The sequence below is a fragment of the Boleophthalmus pectinirostris genome, unplaced genomic scaffold, assembly GCF_026225935.1.
Source record: "Boleophthalmus pectinirostris isolate CB_2022bp ecotype Guang Dong unplaced genomic scaffold, ASM2622593v1 HiC_scaffold_3, whole genome shotgun sequence".
NCBI classification, from domain to species: Eukaryota; Metazoa; Chordata; class Actinopteri; order Gobiiformes; family Gobiidae; genus Boleophthalmus; species Boleophthalmus pectinirostris.
In genome coordinates this window covers 37,504,996-37,530,416 of record NW_026571299.1, presented here as the reverse complement: position 1 = coordinate 37,530,416, position 25,421 = coordinate 37,504,996, and the positions used below count along the sequence as shown (strand labels likewise).

Below are 25,421 nucleotides of genomic sequence, written 5' to 3'. Positions count from 1 at the left end.
GAGACTGTGGAGTCCAGTCAGAGCAGATCATATAAGGATCCTCGATGAGGCACGATGTGTTTTCCTATCTCTGTCAAAAATCATTATATTGTATTACCCTATACATACATACCATTATAACAAAAACATCACTAATTGCTAAAAGTACTACTAATACACTAACAGAACATAACTGTGAACTGTGTTAGAGTATTTAAATTTTTTTTTAATTTTTTTTTTATTCAGTCTTTGAAATTATAGGTTACACATCTACCAATTAGTTTCATCAGGAGCTCTGCAATAACTACTGTCTTTAAAAGTGAACAGCACTTGATACAATCCCTCCACACTGCTGTTTACCTTCAGAGATTTATCACACTTCTGAGTTATGGGCAATAACACGCAGCAGGCAAGGTCATTTAATATCATGTCAAAAGTGGCCTCTGTTACAGGTGAATCGATTCAATCTTCACCAATTTCACTGGAATGGCTTTGACACGGACTTTCTCCATTTTTGACAGTTCTCCTTTAACTTAAACCACTGCAGTGTCTCCAGTGTGGGCTGTCTTACAGAAACTGAGAAGAACCTTGACATACCCACCTCCACTGTAGCCTTTATTAACACTGTTAGATAAGCCCCCGCTCACTCCTCACACTATAGAGCCAGAGCGTGTAATCCAGACCAGGAAACATGTGGGCCAAGAGTGACAGGTCTCTTCTCCTAGACACAAGACAAGACTTAAGTGGTGTGCTCGTTGTTGTATACACAGTTTTATATTAAACTGTATTTATTAAGTGGTGTTATGGTGCACAGTGATGTGAGTGAGGGGTTTTAGCACCATCCCTTTAAATACATAAACTAACTCACTGCATTGGCTCTGATTTCAGATGTCAATCCAAATGTCTGGGAAGTACAGTGAATTGTCAGTGGATGTGTATAGCTGAGTAATTGGGATGATTTTTTTTTAAAGATTTCTTTCAATTCAAGGCAATAAAGTGGAAACGCATGTATTGTACCGTGCAGATAACACAAGTGCATCAATATTTCACTCCTTTCTCCTTTGTGGTTTCTAACATTTTGAACATTTGTACATTGCACAGCAGCCTTCATAGGCTTCCCAAGACAAAATACAGTAGTACATGTATTAAGATCCAAAACTATAATTTTTCTTACTCAAAAGCAACAAAACACATACACAGTATTTTTGTGGCTCAAATAGATTGTAACTTTGAGTTACAAGCCACATTAACATTTCATGCGAAAGCTGTTCTGGTTGCGTTCAACTTTCTAAAGATAGATTTCTATATTTAGATATACTGGTCAATGTTGCAGATTCAGTCAAAAATATTTCAGTTGGTTCAGAGCCTTTCTCATGCACTTCTTTAGATAATATTTCATTTCTGTCCGTGTGTGTTTTTCCAGCCTCCATAGTAGCACAGAAGTGGTGGTGCCAGATGCATCCGTGCATGGATGGGGAGGAGTGTAAAGTATTGCCAGATCTCAAAGGATGGAGCTGCAGTACAGGAAACAAAGTTAAGACGACCAAGGTGAGGCCAGTCACACAGCATATCGGATCTATATTTAACAGCACATACTGACTACACCAAGGTTACTGCACTGTGAAACTCCAGATTATCAACGCTCAACAAGGGGGACTGTAAGACATGACAAAACATGACCCTTAAATAATTGAAAAGTGTGAGACAAGTGTTTGAAAAAGAAGTAAATGAAAGTGAGGGAGGGCAGTGGGAGATGTTGCTTGATTCGAGAGAAGAGCGGAGCAGGCCAGGCCTCGGAGTGGGAGGAGGGGGTGGAGTCACAAGGGAGAGCCAGTAAAGAGTTTCATCAAACGATCAGAGCACAAAAGAGCTGCCATGAGTTCAACCAATCCTCAAGTCATTCCTCCACTTTGTACTTTATACTTTGAATTATATTCCACTTGGATCACCACAGATACAAAATACTACTCTGATTAGATATGCATAGTGTAAAAACATGAACTGTAGCAGGTTATATTTAGTTAACTAGATGTATGTATGTATTTTATAGATGTCATTAACTGAGTAATGTTATGAATGTAGCTTACATATTAAAATATATTGTGCTCAGATCTAATAATATGGACAACTTTTTTTTTTTTTTTAATAAATAAACCCAGTGGTTCTGAACAATCTTGTGTAATCAGAATATACATAGGTATAGCAGCAGCACTAATGGTATATGCATTATAGGAATACTGCAATTATACTATATATACTGTAGTATACTGTCTGTACTGTAAAAAAAAAAAAAAAAAGAAAAAAAGATTTTAGCCACCAAGAACAGTGTTTGTCAAAAAGCAAACTTGGAATGAGAAACACACGTACAGGTAGAGGTGGGCAGATATCAAAGTATAGATCATATTGTGAATGTTGTTTGAAGATATGTAAATCTCAGTTAATACATTTAAAGACATATTTTAGTACATTTCCGCTGGATTGACATAATATATATTGTTATCATAATACTCTGAAAAATATATTGTGATATCATTTTGTCACAATGACTAATTTATGTATATTAAAGTGTTAATCTTATCCTTTTCTCATTGCAGAGCTACATAAATGATATGGTCCAAATACAAAGTGAACTTAATGAAGACCACACTGTGTGCATTAACTTTATTTCATCCAAAACCTTTTACAAACTATATTACGGATCAGCCCAGCATACATATTTAATGTGCACAATAACAGTTAATAAAGCGTTTTATAGCCATCTTAGTTTAATGTACTGCTCTATTATGTTATATCAGTCTCAAAGGATTAATTGGAGTGAGGGAATGTTTTGTAGAGACAATGTGACATTTATTAAACTATTAAGTCAAATGCCTATTATGTCATTTTACATCAGTGCACCAATTGGCAATTAAATAGCAATTGCACAATTTGCCAGAAAGCTTATTAGCAATTAAAATGTCATTTGCAGCCCCCATCAATAACCAGTGGATTAATTTGAGACTTTTGTCACTAAGATCTGAGTTTGTTTATGACACGAAACTGAATACTTAGTGTCACAATTATTCATGAATATACATGATGTGCCATATTATGCAATGCAACCAGACATTTGTCTTGTTTCCGCATGGACCTACTGCATTCCATTACACCCAATCAGTTTGCAGGCCTGAAAAACCCTGTGCCAGATTTATCCTTGTGAACATAATGAGATACACATATACTGTAAGTTCACGCTATGGCTAAATATATCACGTACACGTTACAAATGAGTTGTTTGGAGCATTCTTTCCTAAGAGACTTACACAAATTAGAAGTCAGTGTAAGAGAATACAGTGCCACCTGCGCAATTCACCAAATTAAAAAGAAAAACAAAGACAATGGAGAATGTAAAGGTGCATGTTGCAGCTTTTGTGGTGATGAGTTCGCTATTTGCTTAGAATATTCCACACTGTTGCATTAAGTTTATTTATCGCGAAGGAGACAAGCAGATGATGCTACAAAGCCAAGTAACGGGTTAAATCTGTTTAGAATTGACCAAATTCACTGTAAGAATGTATGTTTTTCAAGTTTTTTTTTTCTTTTTTTTTTTTTTAAATCAAAAATGCCTGAAACTGAATAAATGCAAAATGGCAAGATCAGTTTAATTTCATACTGTCGAACCATCCCTGCAAAGCAATATTATCTCTATGGAGACAAGTGGGAGATGGATGCCCAGCAGAAATGTTACCTAGTGCACTTTAATTATTATTCTTACATTTCCATCCTCCACCTAATATTTCAGTCAAAGTGTGTGTTTTATCTTTAAACAGAAGATGTGTGTATAACAGTATGTGCCTAAATATTGGTCATTTTTAAAAGAGAGAATTGCTGCTTGTGAAGGAGACAGACAGGGCTGAGTTACTGTGTTTTGAAATGAAATCAAAACAGACTTATAACCTCAAAAGTGCCAATGAGGAGTAAAATAAAAGAATGAAAAACACAACTCCCTTCAGTAAATGTGTGTGTAGTGGCAGAAATGCTAAGCTAAGTGTGACACAGCCAAGGCCAGTTGTGCTGATGTGGATTTGTGTTTGGGTTTGGGGTGTGGTTGGATCCACAGAGGCTGGTGGTGAGGGAGGGGTGGACACACAGGCCTTAGCCATCCATCACGGCCTCATGTTTGACTCACCAAACGCCTATAGTTGAGCTGCCTCCTCCATTATTCATTGCTACAGGAGGCCTGGACAGAGTAGAGCTTTTTATTTTAGCCAGGTTAATAATTCATGGCCTCGCACACAGCCACGGGAAAGCAGAAACAGAGGAGCAGACATGCAGGGGTCCAGGTGGCTAGTAGGACCTGTCAGAACCTGGACCTTTTTTTGATTTGTGAGTCGGCAGGGGGCCCGGTCGCCTCCCACCGAGGGGCAGCGGAGCCAGCTTGTGTTTGCCAGAGGGGCTTTACCCGAGCTTCCTGGACAGTTAACATCATTCTGTGGAGCGGGACCCTAGTGCCACAAACAATCTGGTTCAGAAAAAAAAAAAAAAAAAAAAAAACACACACTTTTGCTCTCACTGAAGGCACACATCATGGAACAAAGAAATAGATTGAATGCTTAAACTCTAACATTAAGGGCTACTTTCTTCATATGATCGCAAGCAGAATTGGCCCTGTGACACATTTGGTCATAGTTTTATTATGTGATTGCTGCTGACGGAAGTAGGTGCAGAATATCTACCCTCCCCAGGGCAGTTGTGACTAAGTAGGGTGCTATCATCATGTGTGAGGGGTGTATGAATAATGCAACGTAAAGTGACTGTTTTTGCGGTTTCAAAACGTATGAGAAATGACGCAATTCGGTATAAAACTGTTTACACACTGCCAACGCAATTTTAAATCACTACACACTTCGGCAGTTGTTAAGGCAACCCAAGTAAAAATAAAAAACAAAAACAAGAATGAAAATGAAAATGAAATGACCACTAAAGTCTTTCACCGGATTGCCTCCATGGAGATGTTATAGTCTGGAATGTTCAGCTGTTTTGCATTACGCTTATTTACCTCAATGAGGACAAGCAAGTGGCAAGTTACAGGTCAGATCTGTGGAGAGTCGAGCAAGAAAGCATTGTTTTGAAAGTATTAATATAAACAACTTGAGACTTTGTGGAACACTCTGGGAAAAGCAACATTTCTGTGAAGATAAGCAGGTGACAAAACAAACCCCCACCAGAAATGTTACACAGTGTATCTTTAACTTATTAGACAATGCAAGTTAGCTACAGGACCATTATTGTCAAAATATTGTCATTATTGTTAAAGTATTTCCCTGGCTGTGTAACTATATTTGCCAAAAAATGAAAACAGCTGAGTCCATAGCTCATGTACTTCCATAAATCCTCCTCTTTTAATGCCCAGTGTTGGTGTTGTTGATAAAGACTGATGGCGCCATTTCACCTCATGATAAACACTCATCAATAAATCATGGGCCTTAACACTCCGCTGGCGTCCGTGTACAGATGCAGTTGTTCCCCCTCTCTCTGCATGTCCGGCAGCAATAGTTTTATAGTCCTGCAGGTAATGTCAGGAATTATAACCCCAGCAGGTCCCGCGCTTCACTTCCTATCAATCAGAGGGCACAGGGCAGAAAACACAAAGGCTCCACACTTGACAGGTGCTAGGCCTCTTTAAGGGGATGTGTGAGGAGCGGCTGATGGATAGCTGTCAGCAGCACACTTCTTTCATAGATCTAATAAAATACACCTGTCTTCGAATGCTGTGGCTGTGTAAGAGCAAGAAGAAAAAAACACTCAAAAAAGAAGCACATATAAATAAAGAAGAATATCAGGCAATTTAAGATTTACAGCTACCACCTTTGGCCTTTTAAATGTATTGTTATTGTAATCCCAACATGTCCAATGCAATAATTACAGTCTAGATTCCAACATTATTCCATCTACAGTATATGCAGTTTTAGTAACAAACAGTGAAAGAAAAGCAAGAAACTGTGTCTAATTTCTGACCCATGCTTACCAACAGCACTACATAAAGATTTTGTCCAGTCTAAAAACAGGCTGAACCAAACATTGGTAGATTAAATACTTTATGCATGTGGTATTGTAAAATTATCTGTAATCAGTGCTTGTTTATCAGTACAGAGGCAAGAAATAACGTTATTCTTCAAAAAAAATGTAAGTAAAATGATTCAAATATGACTGCTTGTCACCATAATCTCAGTATAAACTTTATAGTCCATAGCAAACAGGGATTTCATGTCTGCATATGCATTTGGAACAACAGCAGTGTGATGTTTATGGGTTATAGACAGAGTCCACAACACAAATCAAATAATTTTCTTGCTAACTCTGCTCTCTTCGCACCCACAATATCATCTCATATCTTTACTGTCCACAAAGCCAGGAAAGTTTCCATGGCTACTGAGTTCTGCTATCTACACACTTTTGGACTGTAAAATTGGTAACCTGGAGCTAGCAGGATTATTGAATGTGCCGAAGGCTATTTGCCTAAAATTACGAGGAATCTTTGCAGGTTATACAACCAACGCCTATAAAAATGGTAATAGTGTTAACACATTAGCATTCAGTCCACATTGTCTGGCACAGCACCTCCACATATTATTCACCACATTTTTAGCATCACAGACCATGCATATGAATCAGATTTCAAGTAGAAAGAAAATCAAATCAGAAAATCTTTATGGCCATTGTCAGGAAACCAAAAAAATAATGAGCATTGACATTTGTTTTGGAAGCTGGAAGTTGCTTTTGGCAGGTGGTGCAAACATGTAAGAAGTCATCATAAGAATTTAAGGTATAAAAATATATAATACTAGGCATGCATCGTAAAATAATGATTAAATGGCCATCACATATCACACACTTTGCCCAAGATTGCATTCTTTATTCTATTTAGTAGACATAGTTATATGTAATTGCACACATGCTTTAGTAGCATTGAAGGACATTTGTATGAAACAGCAGCAAATGTGCTTTTGAAGAGTTTTCAGAAACAACTTAAATGTGAAAAAGCCCAGTGAAAAGTCTGATGTGCTGAGTGCATTGTGAGAGGTACAAGTCTGTAAGACTGTGTTAGACATTTAGATGTCAATCCAAAAAGAGGGAGAGGAGAACTAAATCTTTCTATTGATGATTGATTCACTTTTATGGCCCATTAGAACAGAGCTGCCGGCCTGTATTGATCATACCATTCGACATTTTAAAGCAACAATGACGCCTATGATGAGATTATAAAACGATAATAAAAAACAATTAAAATATTCCATAATGAGGCATGATGTAAGTGTGAAGGGATGGGACAGGGACTGCGTTGCTTCGGTAGCATTTCAGCAAAGCTTGAGTCTTAGTTTGATTGTCAATAGGACTTTGAACCTGCAGCTGACCAGTCAAGTGTGCGCTTTCATCCCCAAACAGCTTAAGCATCAAACTGCATGAAGCTTTGTTCTCCAGATGTCCTTTTGTGTGTTTACCCATCGATAACCCGAGCTGCACACTGCCATGATAATTGCCTTGATAAGACTTTGTTGCAGCCTGTTCTGACAGACCATCCTTTTAATGCAATTTATTGATTAATGCCTTTAGTTACTGCAACATAAATATCTTTCAAATGATCCCTGTCCTGCTATGTAAAGCAGCTCAAAATTCAACTTTGTTATTTTATACTTGCAGCTAGGAAAGTGATATTAATTCAATTTGAATAGAGATGAAGGGTTAGTCATTTCTCATTGTCAGTCCTACACAGCTAATTGCTTGTCGGTAATTGCACATAGTTTGGAACACATTTCAGACTTTGGAAGGGAGACTTTGACTATATTTTGAGTTAAATATTAAAGCTTAAAAATGTATGTATTTTCATTTTCAGGAATTATTGAAAGATGGAGATACTTGTACTTGTACTTGTAATAAAATTGAATTGAAAATTGTGATCATTCAATGAGAAAAAAAACATGGTAATTGATCTTATTCCTACTAGCAGCAAATATCAGCAGATTATAACTTTAATCAAATGCTTTTCTCCATGGAGATATCATGTTTCATTGTATGGCATTAAACCTTTCTAACTTTAATGAGACCAAATCACCAAGTTACAGGTCAGATCTGTGGAGAGAGGACCCCACTCACAGTCAGAATGCCTGTTTTTTCAGGCATTTTTGGGCTACAAGGCCACCTGTAATAGAAAAAATGTAAGGTAAAGCTGTTTAATGTCATACTTTAGAACATCCAAGCAGAGCAATGACATCTCCATAGAAACCTTTAATGAAATAGACAGGTTTTTTTTTTGTTTTTTTTTTACTTTCTTCTGCTGCTCTTTCCTATTCATGGGTTCAAGTCAGTTGTTCATGGGGTTCATGGTGTAATTAATTCATAACCTGTAAAGAAGGTGCAAAATGTATTATTAGTGAATTTGCAGACAGAGGTCATAGGCTTGAATCACGTGTCAAAGCGCACTTAAAGTCAAGCTGTGCCCATGCACCTCGACTTGGTGCACTAATGTATTTCCATATCCTGCTGCTGCAATAGTAGCCTGCAGTGGAGCACATTATCAGATCCCGTCTCCACACATCTGTTTCTTGAGGATTGTTAGATGGAAGTGTAAATTAAATTGTGGCTCCCCAAACAGCAAGCACTGTCTTCGTGTTTATGTAGCAGAAAAATCACATTGCATTTAAATATTAGATTTGAATTATTGGAAAAAGTTAGCAATGTATGTTAATGCCCTGGTGATATCACTTATAAACCGCTAATTGAAACAGAGTAATGTGCAAATTATGCATTTTGGGTGTCATGTGTATGTCTCCTCTTTCACAGAGGTTGCATGTGAAAATCGGGAAAGCATGTGTGATTGGACTTGTCAGGATAATTACAATATTAGCTTGAATATGAAAGCTAGAACAATATATTTTGGGGCTTAGAATTTATCGAGTGCAGAATTTCTTTGCAAAAGTGGAGATATTTTTATGTAATAAGGTAAGATTAGAGGGTCGACTTAATAACTTGCATAGCTAATTCTTTTTCTTTGTTCATTCTGCTATTTATTTGTTGTAGCTCATAGATTTTAATGATACAGTATATTTAAAAATGAGTTTACCTCAATTATCTTGCTTTGTGTCAGTGTCATAATGTAGTTTCAATTTTAATTTTTATTTCTCTGTAGCAAAATATCATATTTAACAATTTGTTATCATGACAGGGCTTTGTGTGATGATGCTGCTATTTATTCTATCACAGCTGAAGTGCATAGCAATGACATTATACATTTTATCTTTACAATTTGTGAATTTTTAAAGAAGCATAATACATTCACAGTAATAATTAAACATGGAATGTGATGCCTTGCACTTGAACTTTTTGTAGATCCTGTGGGGATATGGAACTGGGATTGGATTTTGTCTTTTCAATGACTTATACAAGGAGGAATAATATAAAAAACAACATCCCTTGATAATCCGTGATTTTTAGCACCTGCATTGTTACATGAACTGTCAATTTCAAATGCAAGTTAACAAGAAAAAACATCCACCCAAAAGTTAAAGTGAAGGTAGCAAGCTGCATCTATCAATCTGTTGTATTAATATTCATGAGTGGTGTGAGAATACTTAATGCCAGCAGTGTGCCATCATGAATAATAACTCCTGTCTGAAATCTCTGAGCCTCGTGTACATGGCACTGCTTCGACTTCTGGCCATGCTTCGTTTTCTCTCCTTTTGTCGCAGATGTTTGAATTATAATACTGGCCAACTGGGAATACACACAAACTTCTTTGACAGATTTGTGTTTGCAATTGTAAAATGGGCCCAACAATGACTCGCTGTTGATTTCATGGGCCACACTAGCAGCTGGGGAGGTTGTGAATCTCCGTGCTGCTTTGATGGCATGTTCATATGTGCAGTCAGAATGTCACCTTGCTAAAAATAGTAAACAAGAAAAGGTGACACTGGTGTAATTAAGGCGCTGGCAACACACATATTTTATCATTTCACATATTCTCTCTGTGTCAATAAAAATCTCTCAAACTGCCTATGACAAGTTAGACTACTCATTTTGCCAAAACACAATTAACATCATTACATTTAAGAATTTTGAAAAAACCTTCATACTCACTTTCTCATTTTTTAGGTTTAAAATGTTACTTTGTGACATAGGGAACTAGAATCATACTAGCAAAACTCCTCTAATGTACACAGAAAGGATTATTAAAACATAGTGATACAATTATATTCTAAAACACCTATAGTTTCTTGAAATCATTTTTAAAGCATCAGAAAAAATGTGTTTCTTATGTGTAAACTGTGCCGAACTTCCCCCTTGTGCGATGTCATTAGTATGTTTAAACTCGCCATTTCCTGTATTTTTCAACATATTTTTCAACTTTTCTTCTTATAATTTATATTTACAATAGTTACCAAATTAAGTAAAAATGAGAGAATCATAAAAATCTGTTATATGCACTTCAAAGCTGCAGTACTCGATCTAACTGGTTCCTTGCTTTTACAAATGTCTTCGTATTTATCTGCTTTAGAACACAAGCAATCCTAATGATGTTCACGGTTCTTTTTTTCGGGTTTGCTAAGGTTAATGTAGGTAACCTTATGTGGCAGTGGGCGTCATGCTGTGCCCAGGGACCCATCTCCAGACTTGGGCTAGGTTTGCAATCAATAAAATACTGTATTATTAGATGCAAGACACAGTGGTCTAATTTAGTCAGAAGTTCTGCTTTTCAATATTCTCTATGGGGTAAAACAAACTCAACTAATTTGCAAGAATAAAGTTGGGTACCCCACCTTTAAAATGCTTCCATACTTTGCTTTGACAGAAAACAATTTGGCAGCTGTATTTTAGGGCTTAGCACCACTGACTGTGAGGGGTGAATGAATAATGTTGGTTAACTGAAATTTAATTGTCAAGCAAGGTTAAGATTCAAGCATGGAATCGCCTTAAAGGTCCTATATTACACCAAAGTGACTCTTGTGAGCTTTTAGCCATGCTATAATGTTGTTACCTCCTCAAAAACATACCTGGAGTTGTGTTTTGTTTCATTCACACATGTGTGAGAAATCCTGTATTATTAGTCTGTACACCTCCAAAGCTCAGGATACCCTGTTCCACCTTGTGATGTCATGTAGTCATAGTTTTCAAATTTACAGCTCATTTTTACCTTTAACAGAGATTGGCAATTCCAGGGCTAAAATGAACCAAATGATTGTAGTGAAGAAGGTATGAAGAAAGTTAAAACACAGTGGAGCTCTTCCTGTATTACCACATGCTATCACAAGGTGGAACAGTGTGTTTTCTGTTTAAGAGGAGAACTAAATATGCAGGATTTATGCATTAAATAGGTGTAAATGAAACAAAACACAACATCAGATATGTTTCTGATGAGGAAACAACATGATCACATAAATCAGCATAATATAGGCCTTTTAACAAGAATATTTTTTTAATCACTCCTTACATTTTCATACCTGGACTACATTTTTAAAACAACAAAATGCCAAACAATCAAAGTCTAAAAAAGTTTCCTGACCTGATAGTGTCTCCTAAACTATGCTACACATCAGATAGCCCAAGTTTTACCACCACTTCCTGTCAACTTTAATAAGCCATCTCCTTTATATCCGCAACACCCACTCAGACCACTGACATATTCCTCTTATGTGTCCAAAACTCATTTCTCTTCTGTTTTCTTTCTAGGTCACGCGGTAGTTGTCTGCGTCTGGGACTTTTTGGAACAAGACTACTTTTTCTTTGGCCACCACTGCAGGACATTTGGATAATGATTTTGATGACATGATTTTTGGAGGAGCGGTGGAAAACTTAATAGGACCAAATGGGAAATGATATTGGAATGCAATGGATAAACGCAGAACTATGGAGCATCATGTAGTAAGACTGAGAAAAGGATCCGTTGTTAACAGTAGCTGGACTGTACTGCCCGCCAAATGTCTCTTTGTATTATAGCTCTATTGAACTGTGAGACTCATGAAGATATTTAACAGACTGGGGATTCCTCTACCCTTACAACCAACCTAGTGATGTGAAACTTTTGTGTTCTTTTCTTGCTTATAAAGAGCCTCCGGACTCAAAAATGCATTTCTGTCTTGAGGATCGAGTAAAGATCATAAGCATTTGTTTCCTTTAAGCCTTATGGAGCAGACATTTTTTCTGTTTCCTCATATAAATCTAGAGTTAAATCAAGTGTTTGGTTAGAATCTCCAAGTCTTATTTTCATAACATTAAATATATGTAAGACTATTTGAAGCCACCAATGGTCAAAGCAGCTGAAATCTGCCAAAATGTTTTAAAAATGTAATTCCTGTTTTCAATTCCAGAAGATGACCATTGATTACAAATGTCAGTATTATCTCAATAAATCGAATTAAATGGAGATGAAGCATTGTTTTTTTCCCCTCGTCTTCACTGCTCTTCGTGGTGTGGTAGACTGTAATGCTACTCAAGCATTAGGGGCCGCTGGGACTTTGAATCTGCAGGTCAAGCAAATCATCTGACAAAGAAAACTCAAAAGCCAGCTAGCTTCTAATCAAGGCTGCAGAAATGATGGAGCAAGAAAAGTATGAAATCAGCAGATGCAGAAATAGGTTGTGTTTGAACAAGACAAAAGAGAGAACGTCCCTGTGGTGTTCCCTAAAATGTACAAAGCCATGTGAAATCTGGTCCATGGAGACGCAGATAATTAGCTCACTTCCTTAAACAAACCTAATCCCACTTGATTCATTTCCAAACGGATGTGACTATCATCTAAGATTTCTTTTATTGTTGTACACAGTAACACAAGTAACGCTGGCCATCACCTAGCAGGCTTTGTATCAACACTGTTCCCTCAAGAGTCTGTGCTATGAAATCCCAGGCTTTGCTAGTGCATGTCATTAACAGCTTTGAGAAGACTAACTATTTACTCTGGTGCACGAAGACAATGACAAAATTAGAGGTAATTCCTGAGTGGTCACGATTTACATAAAACCGTAAGCTTCTTAGACTGTTTACAAAATTGTAGTTAAAGGTGCACTAGATGGATAGATTGGTTGATAAATACTTTACTGATGATGAAGGAAATTCAAAGATGAAAACCTTCTAGTGGAGAGTCTCCATTTTCTCCACGGAGATGTTATTGTTTGCCTGGAATGTTCAACTATATGCAGTTAAGCAGTAGACAAGCTGATGAAGCAACCAGGCCACGTAAAGGTCAGATCTGTGGAGAGACCCTACTTAAGTAAGTAAGAATGCATGTAATAAAATAAATGCATGCAATAAAATAAATGCAAGATTGATTCATGTAATGCCATACTGTGGAACATTCCAAGCAACACAATATAAATTCCACAGACACAAGCAAGTGGCTGCTCCCTCCCACCCAAAAAATTGCACCTGTAAAAGTAGTACCTCTAAACTGTAAAACTACATGCATTCACCACAAGGCTTTTTTGGGGATTTTCGATTGCATAACCCAAACACTTCAGCTATAATCAGTTAGTATGAAGTACAAAGAAGTCTGAAAGTTGTTAGCACATTGACAGTTTGCTGATCTCACCTCACTGTGGTGTGGAAGGCACGGTTAGAAGCACACAGTTTTGAGTTGGAGGTGAGACATCACTGGGACTGATTCACATATCACTTATGCATGACGCTTGTACCACAGCATAGCACTGTGTATAATAATACAGCAAGTATCATCAAAGACACTCAACACAAAGTTAATTTTACCCATGCTTTAGACAGTCTAGACTTCTAAGGCTTATATTGAATTACAAATTTTGTAAGTAAATTTCCGCGTGTAATTGAAACAACACATTCAGTGCTTCTTATACTAAACATAATTAATTAAGCAAAAATGGTGAAGGCTGGTTTTCAAATCTCAAACCCAAGGGAGAAGCGCTGAAGGCTAGGAGTGTGCAGTACTGCTGTGGTTAGTGATCCAGGTTGCCTCTTGTTTGGCTTGAAATCATTAAATTACAGTAATGACTAATTTCTCATTCCTGCACGCAATTCGCCGGAGACCACCATGGATTTAATAAAGAGCTGGCCATGAATTACAAACAGTGAATGACTGAGGAAAGGCTACGTGATTATACGGAGTGATTCAAAAGTGCATTAATAAAACAATACAGAAACATTGCTAAATCATTTGAGATAAAGGCTATTTGCATAATTCATTAAGATTAATCAGACCGGGCAATCCTGCACAGCGCTGGAAGGGGAGCAGGGAGCAGACATGAATCTGTTCCCCTGGAAGAGCTCTTTCTATCTACAAACAATGAGACAAATCTACCCTTGGATCGCAGAATTAACCTCTGCTCTCGACAGCCCCTGCAGTGTTGAAACACAATTCCTGCGTCATTCACCTTTATGTGGACTAATATTCTTTTAATAATGAAAGATCTTTTCATACCAGCCTCCTCTGGGCTTTGTTGTTCTGCCATAAAAGAGCTTCACTAAAGTTGGATGAAAATGGGTTGTGCGTGATTGGAAACCACTGTGTGGAGGAGAGATGCTGTTTGGCTGACAGCATCTGAAAGCACAAACACACAAGGGGCACATTCACATAAAAATGTATCCAGTCAGTGGATCATGAAAACAACCAAATGCTAAGGGGTGTCAAAATCTGAACCCAAATCAAAATAATATCATAACAGAGCACCCATGGGTCCACTCTATGACTCAATTTAACTCAGTGACGTTTCAGACTTATGACTGGTTTCACCTCAGTTCTCCTCTTCACATGTCGTTCAAACTGTGGGATCTCTGCACAAGAGTCAGGACAGCATGTGTCTATTAACTACCACAAAATCATTCTTTGGATCAATTATCATATTGTTTGCACACCTCACTGAGTAGCTAATGACTTCACTCTGGGCCAGAACCTCTTTGGTAAATATTGTTGGTGTGATGACATATTGTGAAGCTGGAGCCTCTTTGCTGGAGGAAGATGACACCATTCTATTTATAACACATATTTGCTCCTGTCTCATGTGAAAGTAAATTGTCGAGCGCTAACAGCCAATTTGGTTTGTAGTCTAATCTAATCCAAACACGATGGAAACCAGAGATTGGCAAAGGCAAATTTCCTCCCCACCACATTAAGATCTAAATCAGGAAGGTCTTTCACTGAGTAGGTGTAGGACAGGAAACAAAGCTCTCACTTACACAAACACCAGCTGCTGAGTTTATCGCAACACGATGAATTAGTCTGAAAATAACTGCCAGATCCACTAGACAAAATTAGATTTCCTCATTTTAATGAAAGCTGACAGACTGTAATGAAAAAGCCCTCGATCCTGAAATCATAAAGTGTAAATGTCAAAGATGGTAACTCTTTGCATCTTTTGCCTTAACATCTAATAACTGGCAGCTCTCATAAGACCAAAAACTTTCTCCAACAGAGGATAATGTGAATACTTGAAATTTGCTTTAAAACTTAAAGTGCATATGACAGATTTTCTCATTTAGATTTAATTTGGTGGGATTATAACTATTGTAAATATTAATTATAATTTTACACCAATTAAAACTCTGTTTGTGAAGGGATAATTCTATCTAAAAGTTCAGCAAGTAAGAAACATTTTTTGTCTGACACTTTAAACATGACTTCAACTCTCTGAAAAAGGGACTAGATAGTACAATCCCTAACAGTTTCTGAGGTGATGAAATCCCAGTGAAGTAGGGTGAGACGAGGATCACTGGCTACATTGGGGTCATCAGGTGAGTACCCTCTTTCACCGGTATTTTGATGATAAACCCATAACACCACCGGAAGGCTCATTGGCAACATCTGGCATCCCAGGTATTCTCCCCCTCTGCACAGGACACCCCTTTGCACTTCTGCTGTTGTTTACAGACCAAGTTACCGTCTCTTCTCTGGACTCCTCTGCAGCACCTGAGACAGACTTGAATGTCTGTTGAAAAACTTGTCCTCGTATGCCCAGGTCCTTCAGGAGTGTGACTGTTGAACGGTTAACAAACCCTCTGCAGCCAACTTCTACTGGGTAGACCTGGACCTTCCACCCCCGTTGTTCCACATCAGCTAGTATTTTAAGCTTTTCCATTCGTAGGCTTCTTCCACTGAATCCTCCCACGGCACTGTCACTTCAATTATGAAGGCTGTGCAGGGTGGAGGACCAGAGCACGAGGTCTTAGATTTGTTGCCTCAATCTCAGCAGGAAAGGACAGGTGCTGGTTAAGATCTACCAGTAGTTTCTAATCCCACGCTTCACTGAGCATGCTGTGTGCTTGCCTGGCACAAGTGGTAAGGAGTTTATAGCTGTGCATTTGGTTTCCACGCTAGCTGCCAAACACATTAGCACCTGGTTATATCATATGTAACACTTTAGCACCTGGTTATATCATATGTAACACTTTAGCACTTGGTTATGTCATGTGTATCTACCTTGCAACAAGTTTGTCTTGCAGCCAACCAAGACATGCTTTAGGCTTGCTGGAGAAGGATATAGTGCACACATAGGGTCCTCTCCATACCACTAATGGAGGTTAGCTGGGGATGGAAGAACATCATATACTGATCAAATAAGGAAGCTGGATCGATAAGCGTCCATTCCCCACAGCTCCTTCCATGATAGCTTCTTCTTTTCCACCTCCTCCCACTTCCCACTGGCCCTGTTTCCACCGGTGAGACTGCCTTTGTAGGTCTCAGCGCCTGCTCTTGTCAGCGCACCTCATCCATCCATCCATAGTTTGGCATGAAGGGTCTGTTTTTTTTTTTCAGCTCCAAGGCCTCCTCTTCCCTGCTACACACATCCAACAATGTCCTGATGTCTAAGAGCAGATTTTGCATGCTCTGTGGCCACTGCTGAAGACAGTTTTCTTCCTGACAATGTAGGAGCGGCTTTGGCAACGGTAGTGTCCTGCAATTCTTCAAGGGTTATTTGAAGCCTCACTTTGACACACTTGAGCTCCTCAGTTAGACTGGACACTGATAGCCCCAGAATTCCTCTTACAGTGCTGTGTTGGTTATGCACTTAGGGAGGCCAAGCCACTTCTTCGCATAGAAGCTAACCATCCGCTCCAACTTTTCGGCCTTGCAGAGTGGAACATCATAGACTGTCAAGGGACCAAACTGTAGACACCAGAGTTTTAGTAGTAGTTTCAGAGTGTGTTCTCCTATTTTGTCCACTTGACGGAGACCTTCAGTGAAGCGTCAAACCATCAAGGCTCTTAAGAGGCTTCTCTGTCACTATTGGTATTGGCTAGTGTTGGTAGTATTAGTGTAGAACTGATGCTCCTCCAGATTTCCTTTAACGACTGACACACTCATGGACTTGCAGGGCTCGATCAAACATAAAGGTGTTTCCTGTGCACGTAGAGAAGTTTTGCTAGGCTGCAGTTATGGAATTCCCTAGTGTCACAATTTCCAACCAGGAAGTCAAATTTTAAATCTAAAAAAATTGCCAAATTGGGAAAATGAGTGTGAATGTTTGCAAAAATCATAAATAGAACGATTTTAACTGTGTTTTTTTAGTGAAATGAGTAGTCTAACCTGTCATAAACATGTTAAAGGTGCACTATTTGCCTGGATGTTTCACAGCATGGCATTAAACTAATCTATGTCTATGAAGGCAAGCACGTGACACCAACAGAACAAGGTGAAGATGTAGAGTAGATGGAACCCACTCACGTAAACCAATAACATATTGTGGAGACAAGGTGGTGGTACATAACCTTCTCAAGAAAAGTTACAGAGAATCTTTAACTAGCAAACATTTTCTGAGATTTGAAAACGTCTGGAATTTTTCATTTGTGTTGTTATCGCATTATTCACTCTTTTCAGTTCAATAATTTTCACCTTTATAAATTGGCCACTCTAATTCACTTTGAGACTCTGATGTTATTTTCCAATGCCTGCTCTTGTGCTGTTCTTGTTGAGTTCAAAGCAGTTTATTTTGAAGTGAGTGTTGCATCTTTGTGTGCGCTTCTGTGACCTGAGGCACAATGGGATTATCCTGCTCAAGGCAAGACCAAAGACGCCTGGAATTCTAATATCCAAATCGGCCTCCCTCTACCTGACATATCCCTCTCTCCGCTCTCATCCTTATGCCTGACTGGACACAGCGCTATTACCATATGAATCATGGCACTGCCCGCCAGCTACATTTCTAAGACTCAAGTTTTTTTTTTTTCTCCTTTACTGTACAGCTGCTGCATGTACCCATTGCAAATAATGTGTGAAATGACTAGCAGCTACGTGGATAATGTGGGGTAATATAACAATAATTGGTGATTTAGTAAATCCATGGGTTTTAGTTAGATTACTATTTCCTGTGCATGTGTGCATTTTGGGGTCTGAACCATAGACTGTATGTGTGTGATGTCACCCACGGCATTCGGCTTCAGTCAAATGAAGCTCATGAGACTAGCAGTCTAGTTATAGGAGCAAATTTGGAGCCGAGTCCCATATTAGAAATATGAATTTATTTACGGACAAAATTGCAAAATAAAAATACTGGGATCATGTAGAGTGGGTTATAATGACATGACATGAACACAACCTGTTTCAGTGTCAGTACAGGCAAGAACCATATAATTGCTTATGTATAAAGTGAAATTTTAATGCAAATAAGCCATACTAACACCAACCTCTAAGACATTTAATTTAAATCTTTTGTCTCATACATGGATGTGTCCAGCTTGTCCGATATTAAGATGTAATTGCAAATTTTATCTTCCAGTTTAGTTGCAAAACTACAAATACACAATATAAATAATAATTATCAATAAAAATACTACAATAAATAAAAAATAAATAAATAAAAACATAAACTCTGGATTGTCTTCTTCTAGCTTTATGGCATTTTTCTTAAACTTTCAACTTACTTGGAATGTCCTTTGTTTTTCAACCATCTACACAGTACAGTATATGTGACCGGAGTATAGGTAATATGGTGTGTCCAAATAAATACAGCAAACAGTTCAATATAAAATAATCAACAATGCAAGAAAAAAGTTATTTGATGACTGAAATGTAGTTGTAAAAAAATATAAACAAGGGTTGTATTTCATTCACAAATGTCCTGAGTACAACTTCTATTTGCCCTGTTTTGGTCTTTGTTTAGCCTCTGTTAAGTTTAATTTTTTGACTCTTTGACTAGTAAATTAAAGGGTCCTGTTATGCCAACAAATGTAATAATCCATGTGAATGTAGAAAACAATGCAATATTTGCATTGCGTTTTGCAATTTTTATTATGTTGTAACAGTTATACATAGGCCTACTGTGCTACATACATAAAACAATAATATTTAACACAGATAAACATTAATGATCTTAAATGCTGACAGATGGATGATGCATTTTAGAGTTATATAAAATCTTTAAATATAATATAGTGTTATGGTATGATATGTTGGTTTTGAATAGTTACTTTCTCATATGCAAATCATTCCGTGGATAGAATCCTTGATCACCATCGAAATGATTATTCTGTTCTCGAGAGACACTGCTTTTGTTTGGTCACAACTTCTCAGCACACTGGTGAAATTACACATGAACATGGATAGCTCTACTTCTTTCTCAACAAAGCCCTGTTACCTCTATACCACAGAAGATGAGGCCCACCTCTACAATGAGGGCTATGACCTGGAGGCTCTGTTCTGCCTCATACCAACAGGAGCCACATGAGACCCAACTGGTGTCTCCCAACCTCCAGAAGCCCTCAAACCAAGAGGACAGAAGTCTGGTCCAGGTACTTCCACCCCGTATTTGTTTTTTTTACAAGTGTTTTATAGCTCAAAAATACCTAATTTTTACCATGTGCAGGCTTGCTTCCCCATAGATCTGACCATTAACCTGTCCCCACTGTGATTACCAATCTTATTTCCATGCTGTAGAACAGGGCTGCTCACACTTTTTCAGCATGTAAGCTTCTTACAAAATGACCAAGTCATAAAGATCTACCTAATACAAAGCCAAGCAAACTGCACTGAAACACTGTGCCCCTTTTTTGGACCCTCCCCCACAGTTTGAGAACCCCTTCTTTAAGAGAACTTCCTCTGGCACTTTACACAAAACTGTGGAAAAAGTGAAGGAAGATTTTTAAACCTGTTTTTTAAAGTTCCAAACTGGAGTTGCATTCTTTTCTGGTTTTGCAGTGATATTTACCAGCCTCTGCACATTTACCAAACCAAACGCACATCATGACAAACACAGATGCATTTGTGCACTTTTGTGAGGCAAACCAGCCAAATGTGGCAGTAGGTCTGTTCTGTAGATCTGCTCTATGCTGTAGACCTGCTTTGTGCCAACACTGGAACACAAATTTAGACTCGTTTTTGCTTCACGTTTGGTCTTGCTCTTCTAATCAGCCGCACTGTGGGAGGGGCTTGTGTTCGCTGTACGCAGGAAGGAGCGAGAGCGTGAAAAGGCGAGGGGCGGCGTGCTGACGTGAGGCAGATGGACAGGTAGGATGTTTAGGAAGTTGAACCTGCCCTGTGATGCACGCTGGTACACGAGGGCACACGCTGTTGCAGACGAGCCGTGCATAGGGAGCGTGTGTGTTTGTGATGTGCCGTAGAGTCTCCGCGGGTTTCAAATGAGCACACAGGCTGCACTGAGACGCCCCACACGCTCCTGCACCCGCTACAAGTTTATTACCAACAGCAGCGGCCGTAATGAAATATGACTGCACTTGTTGAGTGTCAGACCTTGAGTGAGAGACAAGACCGAGTCCAAACGCGATCGAGTCCGAGACGAGTACTAAAACACGGCGAACTACCCACACGACCTTGGCGATCGACTGGTAGATCACGATCGACGCATTGAGCACCCCTGCTGTAGAATAATCAAAGCAAAACAGTAATATCTCCATGTAGACAAGCATGTGATGGACCCTGCATCAGAAAAAGTTACACAGTGCACATTTAACCATAACTTTCCATTCGAAAACATTGCTACTTCCTCCACAAAAAACGCATTATAATCTCTGCACTTTATGAGACCATATATATGAGCTCACCTTACCTTTTAAAAGATCTAAAACAGGACTCACTGCTGCAGATGACCCTCCTCTCCTCCTCTCCTCCTATAGGCGCCAGTGTCCAAACGCTGACAGGACATTAGCGCTGGCTGGTGCTTCTTCTCTCACCCCTCTTCGAGAGCCTCCCTGCTCCCTCACTGCATTATCACAGCGCCCCCGGGTCAGCAGAGAGGCCCGCCGTAATCTGAAAAGGAAATGATCTTTGGGGGCAACTTGATAAAACGCCGTAGATAGTATGGACTGAGGGGCGAGTGGGTGCCTGCACTTGATGAAAAGGTGTAAAATGCACGCTAACCTGTAAGTGGGTTAATAGAAGAAAAGCCTCTATGAGCGATCTGCGCGCACACACATACACACAAACACACACACAATGGTATTCTGACTGATTTAACAAACACTTCAAATGTGTACAAAAAGAGGGACATTTTTGAATAATTTGGTGCCTCATGGAGGAATGGACTGAAAATTTAAAGCTGCCATACGTAACATTTCTGGTTAAAGCCCCGCCAGCTGCAAGCCTCCATGAAGGTGCTATTGCTTTGCCTGTGTTATTAACATATCTATCTCACATTTCTTAAACTACATATGTTTTTATTCCTCAAAATATACAAAAACCTTCAAATATTACTGTGTGTGGGCGTATGGCTGCACTGATCTAATCTATAACTTAACTGGTTGCACTTGCTGCTTGTCTTCATGGAAAAACACAAGTTTATGTCATATTGAGTTGCTTATGAAGATTCCAGGAACCTTTGAGAATACAAACAGGTGGCGGACCCTTCATCAGAATACATAGTGCATATAATAATAGCAATAACAATTACAATGTTTAGTTTTTATCAAATAGAATGCAAAGAGAGATTGGAATAGCAATGGTGGCAACTTATTACATAAAATATGGTATAAAATAATATAAAATTAAATAAAAATCATATGTCTAAATCTCACTTTTTATAATTCATGTGGTATCAGTGGAAAAGTGGGACATTCTCTAAATAAGTAGGACGAGAGACAGGGCCAAAATGAAGGGACCAAAAGAGGGACAGGTGGTCTCCCTAGTTGCCTCTCCTAAACCAGCATCTGCTCCTGTGTAATAGCTGGGCGGCACAGCAAACAGAGCAAGGCCAGGGAAGATAGAAGGAGGATAAAAGGTATTTGTGGAGCTGCTTAGGGTCAGTGAACTGTGATTGTATACAAAATAGAGCCTCCATTTTGCACAGTCACTCCAGACAGACATAAAGTTAAATGCATCCACTAAAAGTAAATGTGACACCTTATGAGCAGGATGTAACCTTTAACTGCTCTATTCAGGTTTATTCAGTCTTAAAAGCTTCTATTGAGCTTAGTCACAAAAGTACTATATATATTTTCTGATATCCTTTTTATTAATATTGACTGAGTTTGAATATAAGTGAATGTGGATCCTCCTTAAGGTGCTAGTGTAACTTTTGACTGAAACCTATAAAAACCTACATGTAACAAAAGCTCATTTTCAAGCCTAAATACAGAAAGAGTATCACTATCCTGGGCCATGTATATCTTTTTAGCCAAATGAAGGCTCTCAAGCACATATTGTTAAAAGCTAATTGTTAGGGATGTGACAATAACGTGAAATATCGTGATATCGTATCGTCAAAGTTCTCACAATAATATCGTCGACCATTACAAGACTCAAGGGTTATGGTGCAGCAATAGCTAAAAAAAGTCAGAGGGAACTACGTCGACCATGATCCTTTGCTCCATTTTAGTGTAGACTACAAGAAGAAATAACAGTTCAACTAACTTTTAAGTCTTAGTTCTTTGAATTAAGTTTTGTCAAGGCATTTTAAGAGGAAAAAGTAGCATATTAGCCTCCACAGAATATCGCAATAAATATCACACTGTGAGATGTGGGCCCGGTCAAGCAGAAGTAAACAGCAAGGCCAAAAATTCAAGTTAATGCAGCTGATATAAAAATGTATTGAACAGATACATATGTACTCTAGTTTATGAAACTGTTGACCTTTTTTCTGTACCATTTTTGGTTCTAAAGTTACATATGTTTTAAACAGACCATGTATGAAACATGGAACAAAAACTATTTCCCAAATTTCAAAGACCTGCAAATCATGTAAATAAGCTGATGTATTTCATCATATCTTGTGTTATTCCATCTTTGAACTGTTGATGAAGATACATGATTTTTCAAAAAAAAAAAAAAAAAGGATTTAAAATGATAAAAATGTGCTTGGAAGGACTGACATATTTTATAGAAATAATTTCCTGTCATTTTGAAGTAATATTAAAGTATTCGGAAGAAAAAAACTGACAAATTATGCAAAATCCTGCACCTTCTACTTGCTTGAACAATTTTCCCTTCGTTACTTTTCCCTCCGTTACCATGACCTTTCTTAATAAAAAATCTCATTACTCAAAAAGTATTTCAAGTTTTCCAACCTAATCTTGTACCATATGGTAGAAAACTATATGAAGCAAATATTCAAACCAGTTTTTTAAGGATATGTAAGTGAGAACCAAGAGTTATCACTGTTTGTATTCATTGCCCAAAAAGTGCTGCATATTTTATTCCCTCCGTTACCGACATGAGTTTTTTATTTTTTGTCAACAACTTGAAAGAATATCACAGGTTTAACTTTACCCTGTTGGAGTGTAACTCTTTCCTACATTCTGATACTTTACTTATTTCAATAGTCCCTCTAGTTTCTGAATAAGAGACATTTGAATGTAAAAAATCTGCCCCTGTTTCCCTCCGTTACCACTTGACCAGACCCATGTATATTGTGAAAATACCATACTGAGAGATTTGGATATTGTTACATCCTTAATCGTGAGCTTTCCCACAATATCACAATAAATATCGTACCTTGACAATATCATATCATGAGACTTGGATATCGTTACACCCCTACTAAATATTCATCCTGAACATACTAAACCTATATTACATTGTTACCCTTTTTTTTTTCCCTTTTACACTCTTAAAGCTGCACCACCTGCCTGTCATAGAGATGCTATGGCTCTAAGTGGAATATTTCCTAGTATGGATTTCAAATATCTAGCTTGCGTTTATTAAATTGCAGTTGTTTTTATTGCTTCTATAATAATACCTTCAATAAACAAGCATTCTCTGACAAGGTCGCCGGCCCGCACATCTGATCTGTATCTTGGCACCATAGTATCATCACCTGCTTGTTTCACATTCACATTCAGCATTCTCACATTCACTTCACTCTCAACAAATCATGCAGAGTTTTACATTTCTATCTCTAAGACACTCTCCAAAGATTGCTTTCCAAACAGCGTATTTGGCTAGATGCACACATTAGCGGATTTTCACTGAGCTGAACATATTGGAATCAGCGGTGTAAATAAATAAAAGCTTGCATTTGATTTTATTGCTTTCTGCCTTGCGCTATGGGACTTGCTGAAGTTCACTGCGTTCTATCTGAGCTGCATAGGGTACAGGTGGAGTGTGATTAATACAAATGATTTATCAGTGTAAATAACCCGAGCTGCTCACAGTCCCTCTTGTTGCCAAAGACTGATATGAAAGCTACGACCCGTGAGGTGCTGGGAACTTCCTTTAACAGATGTTCTTGACTAATTACCTATTGTAGCACCAATCCCACAATCTCCCTGTTACGGAGCGCTCTGCCGGAGGGGGCCTGGTCATCCTGGTTCGGAGTCCTCACTTTGGACGGCTGTTACCTGGGGCGCCTCTCTCCATCTGTGAAGGGGAAGTGCAGAGGTTTAAACCAGCCCACGAGGAGCATACAGCAGCGTGCACACACCTTCAGCTGTCACTCTGTGTGGAGCAAACAGCCTTGTACCCCGCTGCCTGCTCCAAGGGCCAGGAGTTATTTACAGTGCATGTGTCGACAGCTGTTATGGGGAAATGTGGGCTAGACCTTGATGAAGACGTCAGGATCCTCAGAGCAACGAGTCTTTGCCATAGTTTTACTCTGGTAATTAATGTATATCAATTAACAAGATATTCTGTAAAGCTTTACTTTAGCACACATATTCAAGGGCCCATATTACACTATTTCAAGATCTATGTTTGACGTTTTTTCTCATAAAAAAAACAAAAAAAAAAACAGGGGAGGGGTTTTGTTTCAATAACGCATGTTTAACACACATATCCTGCTCATTTAGGCAGAGTTCTCTCAAACAGAAAACGCCCTGTTGGATCTTGTGATGTCATGAGGTACTTCAGGAGGTGCGCCACTGTGTTTTTAAACTCCATATAACTTCACTAGAATCATACGGATCATTTCAGCCCTGGAATCGCTAATCTCTATTGAACAAAAGGTAAACGGTAGCTGTTAACTTGAAAACTATCATTCAAGCTATCTATTTGTTTAGGGCCATATTTTATGTTCTCTTAGTCAGCATTAATATGTTTTTTAAATGCTAACTTGTCACTGAATATA

The 25,421-nt window shown here is 38.4% G+C and overlaps 1 protein-coding gene across 1 annotated transcript in view; it reads left to right on the top strand.

Moving 5' to 3' along the window:
- tafa3a (TAFA chemokine like family member 3a) overlaps nt 1-12,022 on the top strand; it is an 84,510-nt gene extending 72,488 nt beyond the window's left edge. Inside the window, exons 4-5 of the mRNA XM_055160630.1 lie at nt 1,403-1,527; nt 11,683-12,022. Of these exons, the coding sequence (XP_055016605.1) occupies nt 1,403-1,527; nt 11,683-11,694 (137 nt within the window). The 3' untranslated portion in view covers nt 11,695-12,022. The remainder of the gene's footprint in view (nt 1-1,402; nt 1,528-11,682) is intronic.
- The last annotated feature ends 13,399 nt before the right edge of the window (nt 12,023-25,421 follow it).